Source organism: Falco naumanni, chromosome 9 (assembly GCF_017639655.2).
Source record: "Falco naumanni isolate bFalNau1 chromosome 9, bFalNau1.pat, whole genome shotgun sequence".
In the NCBI taxonomy this organism is placed as follows: domain Eukaryota; kingdom Metazoa; phylum Chordata; class Aves; order Falconiformes; family Falconidae; genus Falco; species Falco naumanni.
Genome location: NC_054062.1, coordinates 12755839 through 12768546, shown reverse-complemented (window position 1 = coordinate 12768546; position 12708 = coordinate 12755839). Strand labels below are relative to the sequence as shown.

The window sequence follows — 12708 nt, the reverse complement described above, 5'->3', positions numbered from 1 at the left end:
GGCCTAGAGTTCCGAGCAGGTGTGGATGCTTCTGTTTGTCAGGGCAGACAGTCACAGGGAACATGTCAGAGCTGCAAAGGCTGGGGGCTCCGCACGCAGGAAGCAGCTGGGACCCAAGGGGATGGGGCAGCTGGTGGGCTGGGGGCCTCTGCAGCCAGTGCCCAGCCCTCGCTACCAGAGCGAGGTGAGGGGGGCTGGCCACGGCCAGGGCCAACACCCCCACCCGGACCACCCGGCGAGCCCATGGGATGGGACAGGCCCGAGGCCAGGCGGGGAAGCCAACCCACAGGTCAGGTGCAGCGGCTGCTGGCCGGGTCCGTGGGGATGAGGCAGGACCGAAGCCAAGCCGGCCGGCTGGTGAGGGTCTGCGGGGTCGGTGAGGGGCTGGGCCCCCTCAGGCGGCGTAGCTCAGGTGGGGGCTGAGGGCCTGGAGCTGAGCTTAGGTGGGCTCCTGGGCCCATGGAGGGGGGTGTGGGCATCCCAGATGGGGCTGGTCAGGGCCATTAGGGCAATCAATGCCCACAGGGCCCCGACAGAATGTTTCCAAAGGTACTTACTTTTTAACCAAGTACAAGAACTTGACATACATGCTCATCATGTAGGGCAGTTACTTAAAGAAACACAAACAAAAAACCACCATGAGAAGCCAAACAATTATTAGAAAAGGAGTGTTTCACCTTTAAGACTTCACATTTACTTGCGCAGAACTGTACCACGACACCAGAGCTGCATCATTTTGCCCTGGGCATTATGAATTTTCCAAAGGGCTTGTGCTCAAGCTTGGAGTCCTCTTCTCCTTTTCTGAAGGTTCTGTGTCACCTCATAGGTGGAGGTGACTCCAAATTCCATACTTACCATTGACTTCCAGTTTCTTCAGTGAAATCTCCATTCTAGGAGGGCTTCCCTGCCCCCTGTTGTGATGCTGGGAGGTTACCCAGCTGGCAGGAGTGGCAGTCAGCAAGAGGCAGGTTTCTCAGTCCTATCCTTTGTGTAAACAACCAGCAGAAAGAGCCAGGCCATTATCAACTGGACTTTGTACCAATACCTCCATCTTTGCTGGCATGGCTTTCCTTGGTGGCTACATTAATTATTAGAGAGAGGAATGTGTAAACATCCTAATAAACATGCTGAAATGCACTGACAGGTTTCTGTGGAACAGGGAAGTTCACTGAGCATTTCTATTTTGTCCACCTAGCAAAAGATAAGAGAGAAACAAGGAAGTTCAGAGACAGGTGGGAAGGGAGTCAAAAAGGTCAACCCAAAGACACGAAGGAATCACTTGGCCCATTTACCTTAAAGCATAGGCAAAGAAATTAGCTCATGAAAAAGATTTACAAAATAGTAACTGGAGGAGAAAAAGGAACCCCCCCCCCCCTCCCCCTCACTCCCCCCCCCCCCCTTTAAGGCTCCTTCTTCTCTCATTCTCCCTTTTCTCAGTTCAAAAATTCAGCAAATTTACAAGAGTTTTAAACCTAGACATAATCATCACTTGGTGATCTCTTCAGGGCTGATGGAGCCCTATGCCCCTCAGTGTATGCCAAGGTTAGCATACCAGGTTCCTAAGATTTAGTAAGTCAAGGACTGTGCTACTACTTTGCCATACTTTTGCACCAGAATTCTGAGTAAAAAAGCCCTTGTCCAATAATAAAGCTCAATCTATGCAACGTAACACTCACTGAATGGCAAAGAAAAAGAGAACAGCTAATTACTTTTTTGACCTTCAGTTCTATGAGAAAACAAAATAAGTCAGGAAAAGAAAAATGAAAACCAAAGAAGTTTGTTCCAGCTTCTACTTTGTAAAGATTAAACAGAAACAAAACCATCTAGGGAGCCAGCCACCACTAGAAATCTAAGTAACAGCAAAACCTAAATAAATCTCAAAAGACAAGCATTTAATAGAACAAAATTCACACAAGCCTAGACCCAATCTTCTCTAACTACTGAAACAACATTTCAGACACAGAGGAACTGGATAAGAAGAAAAAAAAAATCAATTTGCAAATACCTTCACCTAGACTGCCAGTGTATCATAGTACCAAGAGCTTACAGTGAAGGTGTATCGGTCCTAAACCAATTCACCACTGAGACAGAAGCTCAGCAGGCATACATAGCTGTAGGGGAAATTCCATGACATCAGCATGCCGGTTTCAACCACCATTAGGATGGTCACAGTTTTACAGAGTGATCTCAAGTATTAACCAACAGCCTTGGCTTAATCAGCTGTCATCTGAGTTCACCCTGGGTAATACACACCCTATGTCAGTCCTTTTCTTGTTTCCTACCTTTTATGATGCTGCAGCATGCTATGTTGTCCTCACTCCAAAGTAAAACATTTGACTTAAACAAATGTGCTCCTGCCATACAGTATCCATGAGTCAGGGGTTGGTGCAGAAGGTGGTACCTCTGACGTTAAAAGATCTCCCACTTTGTCTCCTCAGAGCACACCGAGGGCAGCAAGACAGAGGCAGCTTGATCTCAAAAGATGTCTAAGGAACTGGATAGCCTTACATATTCTACAGACATTTCCCCCAATGGTTAATCACAGTCACTGCTCAGCACTTGCTAGATCTCTTTATATTTTCAATTTGCTGCTAAATGAATGCAATTATCTCATTGGAATCACAGTCTTCTGCATTACTGGAGATGGAGCATGGCCGTAAGTGATTGCATGAGCCTGCAATGAGGGTAGGTATTGACAAGAGCAGTGCCAAGGGCATCCTCAGGTCAGGGTATGCTATGCTGACAACAGTCTCTCTAATGCTTGAAGGGCTTTTATTAACATTAGCAAGCTCCTGCCTCTAATCCTGGGGGAGGACAACTGCATTGTTCTTTTGAAACAAATGCAGAACAACTGTATAAATCTGATCAACCTGCTTTGTTAGAGGTGAGTAGCCACTACCCTCTTCTAACTGGAGACTGCTCCAGAAATTTAATTACTGAAAGAGAAATTTAACTGCGTGCTACCCTACTGTCTTTGTCATCTCATGTTAGTTCTTTAAAAATTAATTACAAATCTGAACTATAATGTGAACATTCTTGTTTGTGTTGCTCTAGGACCTAGGAACCTCTCTCTGGTTGCGGAGGGGTTCCATACACACGATGCTTCTGTTGAAAACAATCAATCTACGCAAAACAGTATACTGTAGTAACTCTCAGATACACATATAAGGTGTGCAGCTTCACACAGCGATCCAAAAAATGGCTGGAAAATGGTGTTTTTAATGAGTGACTAATTAACTTTCATAACTGAGTAGCTGTGCCAAAACATGCTTTTACTCTGCCACCTGCACTCACCTTCAGGATGTGAAGATCAAGTCTCCTGAGCAGCTGCAAGTGTACCCTATTTGAGGCTGGTAGGTGAAACAAAAATTATTCCCTCACCCAACTGTTGAAAGAATTGGAACAACTGTACTACTGAACAATGCAGACAGGACTAGTTGGACTTCCAAGTATGCTGTGATTGCAAGCAGCAAAGAACATCTTATAATCTTCCTTTTTTTTTTGTTTCTTTGCCCCATGACAGACTATGACATTACCCTCTATAAGACAAGGCATACGTTCATTGTGTTCGCATCAAACAGGTTCACATCAATAGTTCTGTATTATTACAAGAAATGGTAACCATTTTGCTATAATTAACTTTCAGTGTTTCCAGGGTTCTAGGGAGTTCCTACATCTTCAAAAATGACATAAATAATTTTATTAAGATAGTGGTATCAATTAACAAATCATATGTAAAATAATTTAGCTGGTGGTTTACTTTTTTTATTCTACAGAATTGGGTAGACTTTTCTCTATATGTACACCAGAACAGATCTGTTTCTTTTCTGACCTTGCTTGTTTGCTTTATATTCAGTTATATCATGCTTGCAAGGCCAAAGCATGGAACATCTGAAGCAAGTAATCACTTGGAAAATGATCTATTCTTACTTACAGCTGAAAAGCCGATTTCCAGCACTAAAAGCATGGCTACAGACAAAGTCCAGAAACATAAAGGATACTTCCTCCAATTCATCACTAGCTGCACTTTCTTATGCACAACTGCGTTTTAGTTGACGCAAAATGGGTGTTTTCATCCTTCCTAATATGCTTATCTGACTTGCTCTCACATCTGAGGTCTACTGAAACATGTAAACTTTGACTTCTTTTCTTTTTTCTTTATGGTCCCCCTAAGGAACGATCTGGTATATTTTCAGAATTTGATAAACAAATGTTCATAGTAATGGATCACAGCTATGGAAATACCACAACCACTTCTACTGATTTCAGAAAAAAATTGATGCAATTTACCAGTGCCATCACTTAGAAATCTAGCACAGCTTGACACCTAAAGTAGGAACAAACTTATTAAATATTCCGTTTTGGTTCTTCTCTCCCAGGTTACAAAACAGGTAGTTTGGACATAATGAGCATTTAATGAGCTCTTCAGTACTCATCTTTGGGTGTTGTATCGCAAAAGCATATTACTAATAATGAAATACTGCAATGCGGAAAGTAGTCCCCTTTATCCCCTACGATTTGTCTCTATAACAATAATAACAGCAATCTGGAATACAGTGATTGTTGCTTTTCCTTCCTAATGTGCTCACTTTGTTTATTTTCTATTACATTGCCTATGGGAATGAGAGGAATTTCAATCAATTTTCCCATTTAAACTGATGCTATCAGCGAAAAGAACCATTTGGCAGATAGAAGAGGCACTTATTGATGCTTCTTTTACAAAATATTTACAGTGAAACACTGGACATGACCCTGGAGGAAAATTGTACAGATCCAAGTGATTTCCAAGACTACAAAGTAATAAAAAAAAGCCTTGAAGCAGTCTTCCTGTTTCTGGGGGTAACAGGAAAAGGAGGTCATTTCAGGAAAGAGATATGTGCTTTCCTTTCCAGCTCCAAAAGTAGCTATTTTGTATGAACTTATTTTGCTCTCACCTTCACATTAAGCAATTAGGCATCTCTCAGGCAACTGCTCATTAAATTCTGTTTCTGCAGAAATTAAAGCAGCCTCTTTGTCAGCCATGCTGTAGAGCTTATTTACCTTGAATGGGGAATCATGGAATGGTTTGGGTTGGAAGGGACCTTTAAAGGCCACCTAGTCCAAGCCCCCTGCAGTGAGCAGGGACATCTCCAACTAGATCAGGTTGCTCAGAGCCCTGTCCAGCCTGGCCTTGAATGTTTCCAGGGATGGGGCATCTGCCACCTCTCTGGGCACCCTGTGCCAGTGTTTTACCACCCTCATTGTAAAGAATTTCTTCCTTGTGCCTACTCTGAATCTACCTTCTTTTAGTTTAAAGCCATTGCCCCTTGTCCTGTCGCTACAGGCCCTGCTAAAACGTGTTTCTGTCTTTCAATACTTAAGGGGGCTTCTAAGAAAGACCACTATAAGGTCTTCCCGGAGCCTTCTCTTCTCTAGGCTGAACAACGCCGACTCTCTCAGCCTTTCTTTAAAGGAGAGATATTCCATTTCTCTGATCACCATGTGACCCTTCACTGGACCTGCTCCCACACATCCATACCTTTCTTGTACGGAGGACTCCAGAGCTGGACACAGTACTCCCGGTGGGGTCTCACCAGTGTGGAGTAAAGGGGAAGAATTCCCTCCCTCAGCACACTCACCACGCTTCTTTTGATGCAGCCCAGGATATGGCTGGCTTCCTGGCTCATGTCCAGCTTTTCATCCACCAGAACCCCCAGGTCCTTCCCAGCAAGGCTGCCCTCAGTCCCCTCAGCCCCCAACCTGTTTTGATACCGGGGGTTGCCCCAGCCCAGGCACAGGACCTTGCACTTGGCCTTGTTGAACCTCATGAGACTCACATGGCCCCGCTTTTTGACCCCATCCAGGTCCCTCTGAATGGCATCCCATCCCTCAGGCATGTCAACTGCACCACTCAGCTTGGTGCCATCTGCAAATTTGCTGAGGGTGCACTCAAACCCACCATGTATGTCACTGATGAAGATATTAAACAGTACTGGTCTCAATACAGACCCCTGAGGGACACCATTCATCACTGATCTCCACCTGGACATTGAGCCATTGACCACTACTCTCTGGATGCGACCATCCAGCCAATTCCTTATCTACTGGATAGTCCATCTATCACATCCACCTCTCCAATTTAGAGAGAAGGGTGCTGGGGGGGGGGGGGGGGGGGGGGCGGCAGTATCAAAGGCCTTACAGAAATCCAGGTAAGATGACATCTGTAAGTTCTTACCTTGTCCACTGATGTAGTCGCTCCATCATGGAAGGCCACTAGGTTGGTAAGGCAAGACTTTATCTTGATGAAGCTGTGTTGCCTGCCTCAAATCACCTCCCTGTCCTCCATGTGCCTAGCATAGCTTCCAGGAGGCCGTGTTCCATGACCTTCCCAGCCACAGAGGCGAGGCTGACAGGTCGCTAGTTCCCAGGGTCCTCCTTTCTACCCTTTTTTAAAATGGGTGCAATGTTTCCTTTTCCAGTCTCTGGGGACTTCACCTGATTGCCGTGACTATTCAAATACCATGAAGAGTGGCCTGGTAACTACATCAGCCAACTCCCTCAGGACTCTGGGTTGTACCTCATCACATCCCAACTTATGTATGTTCAGGTTCCTCAGGTGGTCTTGAACTCCTCTTACAGTGGGAGAGGACTTTGCCCCCCCAGTCCCTGCCATGAGGTCCACCCACTCGAGAGGTGTGGGAAGAGGGATTGCCAGTGAAGACTGAGACCGAAGAGTTGTTGAGTACTTCAGCCTTCTCCCTCTCGGCTGTTACAGGTTTGGCAGTGACGCTCATTGCAGGGGTACACTTTCTTTGACCTTCCTTTTCTGGCTGACATACCTGTGTAGCTTCTTTTGTGTCCCCTGCCAAGTCCAGCTCCAGCCATGCCTTGGCCTCCTGACCCCATCACTACACAACTGGGCAACATCCCTACACTCTTCCCAGCATACTCGTCCCTGCTTCCACTGCCTGTGCATTTCCTTCTTGCCTTCATCTCGATTCATCCACGGTAGTCCCTTGCCTTCCTTTCCTGATTTCTTACACATGGAGATCAAGAGAAAAATGATACATACAAGAGGAGAAATTACCAACGATGATGGACACCCGGCAATATTTCCATGATCTTTTCCAAGAGAAAGTTCTGCTGGACCTCTGATTGCTAGGCTATCCCTTGTCAGCTGTGCTCAGTGTTTCAAGGTTCTCAGTGAACCTTGATTTCATTACTGAAATCAGAAAGAAAATTTTGGATTTTAATAACAGAAGATATTATTATACACACCTACACTGATACACTGTGTAACGAAGGGCAGATCATTTTATTAGTGGATGAAGTGGTTTTTTTCCTATTGATTTCAGTGGGTGGAGCTGGGAATCCAAGTGTGTAAATAAAGTTTAATTCTAAGTGCAAAGAATTCACCTTGTTACTCAAGTCAACATGCAAGTTTGGCAGCAATAAACTGCATTTCTTAGGAAAACAATAGGATAGGTTCATCTCTACTTCTTTGGACTTTCCAAATCCCACTTGAAAGAACTGCAGGTTTGGAGGTTTTTCAATTTTCTGTTAGAAATTTGGATTCTGTTGTATTTATACTATTAAATGGCTACACATTGTGCAATAAAGTCTGTTCAACTGTATTACCATTCATTCACAAATAAAACATGCTTGCTGCCTTTGAGCTAAAATGTTCCTTCTATACCTCTACTATTCTTTTTCAGAATATTTTATTGTTAACAGTATACATACTCTGCACATTTTTAAATTTACAACCAAATGCAATTGCTGTTGAAGTAAACAAACTTTTTTTTTTTACATTAAAGTATTTAATTAGTGAAACAATCATTATCAATGTAACAAACTGAAAAATACAGCAACTCGATACAAGACTGAGGTAACAAAATACTTTGCCAAAAACCTAGATTCCAACACCAGGGTTATTATGGGTGAGACAGTTCACAAGAATTATAGAAAGAATCCTTACACAAATGGCATGCAGTGGACTGCTGGAAAATACAGCCAAAAATAGTGCAACAGTTTTCACACAAAACAAACCAAAATGTTGAGATTGATTTACATTATAATGTGACAAATAAGTTGCAATTTGAAAACTACCTTCTTTGCCTCATTTTAGTGCTATTTGGAAAAAACCATGCATTTTGGCACTGAATTACATGAAAATTGCACATTAATAAATTTATAAAATTGCCTACATACATTTTATATCTTCACAACTCTGAAAGTAGTACTTTCAAGATAATGTTTATTTTTACACAACTATTGCAGTTATTCTCTTTGATGGATGAGAACTTGTATGGTTTGTGATACTTTTGTAAAAATGCTGTATTAATCAGTACTGATATGCAATATGTTGCGTTTCGACAGCAGCTTTCAATTCACCTTGAAAATACCAGATGACAAGCAAATGGTACCAAATGACAGTATGAAACCTCAAATCAGCAGCTACAAACTGTTTAATACTTAAACTCATTTAAAATTGGTTTAAGATATTTTAGTAATATTCTTACACTGCTGTAATTCTGATTTTTTTTACATAGTGCAGCCATTTCACAACTGTGCTATGCTGAAAAGATGTTCACCTGACTATTGTGTAAAACTATTATTTGCTATGTTGAGGATTGAGTAGGATTGAAGGGTTTAATTTCTGCACAGATTAATCCTCTGATGACATTGCCTTTCATTCATGCCACATTGTTCTGGGGCTCATCATGGTTTCTGGCAAAGACACTTCCTTTCTAGTTGGGAATCCGTTTTTCAAGCAAGTGAAAACTGACCCTTTTGTAACTTCTCCAATAGACTCTGTGGCTTGCAATTTTGAGTAAAAGTATATTTTTGAAGGCTAGAACACTCTACATCTTGTCCATACAGTAACATATATGAGACCCTTAAACTCTAAAAGCCATTAAATTCTGAGTATGTACAGGCTCATTCTGTCGCCACTGAACCAGTCAGCAATTACTGTTCTTTCCGAGGGAGGCTTGTTAAACGTAGCCCAAAGTTGTTACAACATCCATTACTTTATCTCAATTGCAAGATGCTGGAAAAAACGTCATGAGTCCTCATTAGTGTTCACTTCCACTACATCACATGAGAAATGAGTAAGTAGTTACATGCCTCTAATATATGTACATTTCATGCCAATAAATATTCTGTTTCAATTTTAGCTTAGTTAAGACAGATCAGGTGAATCCCTTTTAAGGAGAAAGGGCTGCTAATAAAGTAATAAACTTTAAAAAAACCTCTTGACTTCAACAGTTCTGTTTCGCTTAGCGTGTCATCATTTTGGTCACCATTCTGCATGTGGTTCAAACCCTTCAAATGCTAATAACACACAATACGCATGGTCACAGGTGGCATATTCATTAAAATGGCAGTCCACGCAACACTTGCATCTTCGTAAATAATCTCCTAACTAACCACAAAAGTCCACAGGTACAGAATAATTCAAATTGTATCATAATCTAACAGTCTGAAGTAATTTACTGGTGACAGGATTTTACTTCATTCATTGTCTCTAATGGCACTGCATGCTCTGCCCTCCCAGATACTGGTATTTTTCCTAGTTCAAAGCTGTCTTACCTTAGCAAAAAAGGAGAAAAAAAGGTATAAATATATTTTGCATTACAGTCTTTTCACAGAACTCCCGAGCTATCAAAGAAGTTTTCTCAACTTTACAAACACTTTCACATGTCCCAGGATCTAAATGCATTTGTTGTCAGGAACTGGTTTTCTTGAAAAGCTGGTATGTATTAGGCTTCATTCTCAGGTTTGTAACATGAACACTTTAAATAACACAAAGGTTACAGATTACCTACATTTAACAATATGAGTATTTTTTTTGTTGTCATAAGAGAAGTTTCAGTATCAAAAATTAAAAAATCATGTAAGTCCACAGAATAAATACTCCTAATGCCAGGCAGCTTGTTCTAATACAGGCTTTGTTCAATTAAACTGACTTCCATTTTTCTCATAGTTTGCCACCTAAAGGCTGGCTTGCAAATTTATCCTCTGTGCAATCTTAGGAAACTCAGAAGAAGCTTTTGGATGAGTTCTGAATACTGATGCCTTACGGCAAAAGAGTTTCAAACAGAAAAAGTGGCAAACTTAGCATGGCAACAGAAAAAAAACCCCAACCACAGGAGCACTAGGGCACAGCAGGGACACAGCTATGGATGTGGAGAGAGTTCTTTCAGAGGAGAAGGCTTAGTTACATTCTTTTTTGTTGTTGTTGTTTTCTGGACACTGGTGTGGAAGATTCTTTGTACTGGCTCCACTGTCAGACAGTCTTCCCTAGCTCTCATTGCCACCATCATCTCACAAGAGCAGCACCATGTGCCGGCACTGTATGTCATAAAGTTGTATCATGTACTGGAGTTGAGTGGAGCCGAGTCACCCGCAGACAGAACAGAAACAACAATACAGAATCACCCTGAGGAGCCAGGGCACGTGATACGTAATACCCGATTACCTGCTTCCATGTACCGGGGGATTTAAGATGAACAACATTCAGACTGAATTAAAAACCAAACTTGTAAGCAACTATGCCACTGGTAAAGAGAATGAAAGATGACCTTTAGCACAAAACAAATTTAAACAGCCTTAAATCCATTGTCAGGCCATTCCTGAGTAACAACTGAACAAAAAGAAAACCAACTGTCCTGTGCCAAAATACATTTTTCCCAAATAGCTCAAATGTGAACAGCAGAATTGTCCAGAGATTTGATACAAAATCTGAGGCAGCCACTTCGCCAAGCAACTCAGTGCACTTAGATTATAAAAATGTTGTTCCACAATTTTCTATTCTAGTTGACACTTTGCAGCAAGTTAACACTGTCAATCATTCTGTGCATTAGAAAGAACTGAAACCCAACATGGGCCAAATATTCTTCAGTCACACAAAGCAGCTTAACAGTAAAAAGAACCGTTTAAAAAAGAATAGGCAGAAGATATGATGCTCAGTTTGTGGTCAAACATCAGTTCCTGGCAGTCTCTGACCACAAAAAGTTGAGTGCTCTGGAATCCTGCAGGAGTCGGTATTAATCTTCTGTCCATTTAACCTTCTGCTTTCACTCAGGGCATGAGACTACATCTGGTCCTAAGGACAACATTCACTTTCTGCTTTTAAAAGCTGTGTCAGAATCACTTTCAAGTTACATAGGAAAGTGCTGAAATATTTGTGGCTGGCTCATGTCAGAAAAAACATTCTCCTCTTCCTCCTCAGAGAACAATAGCTTGTTTCTTCAGTTTGGCACTTGAAGTCGCACCAGGTAGGAGAGCAAATTATTCGAACGACATTAGATTAGCAGGTACCTGGAAGAGAATTTCAATTATCCAGCAGCATAATGCTCCTGAGCCTATTATGGCATTGGGAAACTGCAAGGTTACAAAAGGCTAATAATTTATCATCCAATGTGATGAGTGGAATCAGTCCCCAACAGACATGAAAAAGTGCTAACCCCATAAATGACAGGAAAGATAAAGACTCAAATGACTTTCCTATTCATGGACCAAACCCAGCCAAAGTATTCTAAGATGTCATCAGTATGCAATGGGGGGTGGGGGATGTGTGTGTAAAGAAGATTCTCAAGCTGCATCCTGTTTTAGGTCCTATATGGATGAGCATCCTATTAATTTAACCTCTGGAAATCCTTTTAAGAATGAACCTTTTCCTCAAGAGAAGGATGAGACTACTATGTAAAGGACACTTTTTTTATAGGACACTCTTCAGTGGCACTTACAGATTCCTCCAGTCATCTGAGGAAATGTTAGCATGTTTGCTTTCTTTATCCATGAGAAAGCCCCTTCTGAAGTAGAGATGTGGTTACCTCACTTGAGGCAGTGAGTGCAAAGGTTATATGCTGTTAAGGGAACCAAACCTAAATCTGTACAAAACCTGATTTGGTGGGAATTCTGTAGCTTTAAGTATTTTTTATTTCTCCTATTGGAAAGCTTGATCAATGTACAAAATGAGAAGTTACATCTGTCCCCACAGGATATGTGTGCATACAGATTGAAAAGAGTTATCTTTTCTAGTAAGGATTTTCTGGAAAATATAATAAAGTGGGTAGAAGTTAAGTTTCACAGCCTTACCTGAGGCTTGTTGCTTTTGCATGCATCATCCAAATGCTTATGCCACAATATTGCATGAAACCTTGAACCGGTCTGGAACTTGTAAACATTGCCTGCAAAAATAAAATCAAAAGCTCTAAATTTGCAGACAGACATGTAGTTTCAAGGGATTCTAATTTCTGTGCAGAAGCCAAAATCCTGAAGTAAGCTCTTAAATTTGCACCTCAAATGGTCAAACAGGACATTGCTCATATAATAGAGACCATGTGAAGCATGTTATCCAGCAGTCCCTGGGCGAAGGCAGTATGGGAACATACGTGGCCTGTGAAACTACGAGGGTGTGCAGGCAGAGAGGCCAAACTACAGCCTGAATTTCTTCTACTCCTAACCACAGTTAGGAGTTGTGGTTACTGCCAAACTTCATATGAACATTTTTTGGTATTTGTGAACTCAGTTTTCTTCAACGGCCTATTGCAAGTTCCCTCTGTGACCTGTTATTTTGTAAATTGTTTCTTGCAATCTTTGTGCATTTTAGTCAACACCCAAGAGATGCACTTTGCACAGTAGATGCAAACGCATGTCCAGCACTGAAGCTGAAAATGTGAAAAGTGAAGGAAGCCTCAAAAAACTTCATGTAACTACTCA

At 41.8% G+C, this 12708-nt stretch overlaps 1 protein-coding gene across 11 annotated transcripts in view; it reads right to left on the bottom strand.

Moving 5' to 3' along the window:
* Nucleotides 1-7776: 7776 nt before the first annotated feature.
* The window catches only part of RALGPS1 (Ral GEF with PH domain and SH3 binding motif 1), a 119517-nt gene continuing 114585 nt past the window's right edge, over nucleotides 7777-12708 (bottom strand). For all 11 annotated transcript variants that reach the window (XM_040606743.1, XM_040606742.1, XM_040606744.1 and 8 more), the window contains 2 exons: nucleotides 12085-12176; nucleotides 7777-11304 (listed from right to left, as the gene is read on the bottom strand). In XM_040606743.1, coding sequence (XP_040462677.1) covers nucleotides 11275-11304; nucleotides 12085-12176 — 122 coding nt within the window. In that variant the 3' untranslated portion in view covers nucleotides 7777-11274. The remainder of the gene's footprint in view (nucleotides 11305-12084; nucleotides 12177-12708) is intronic.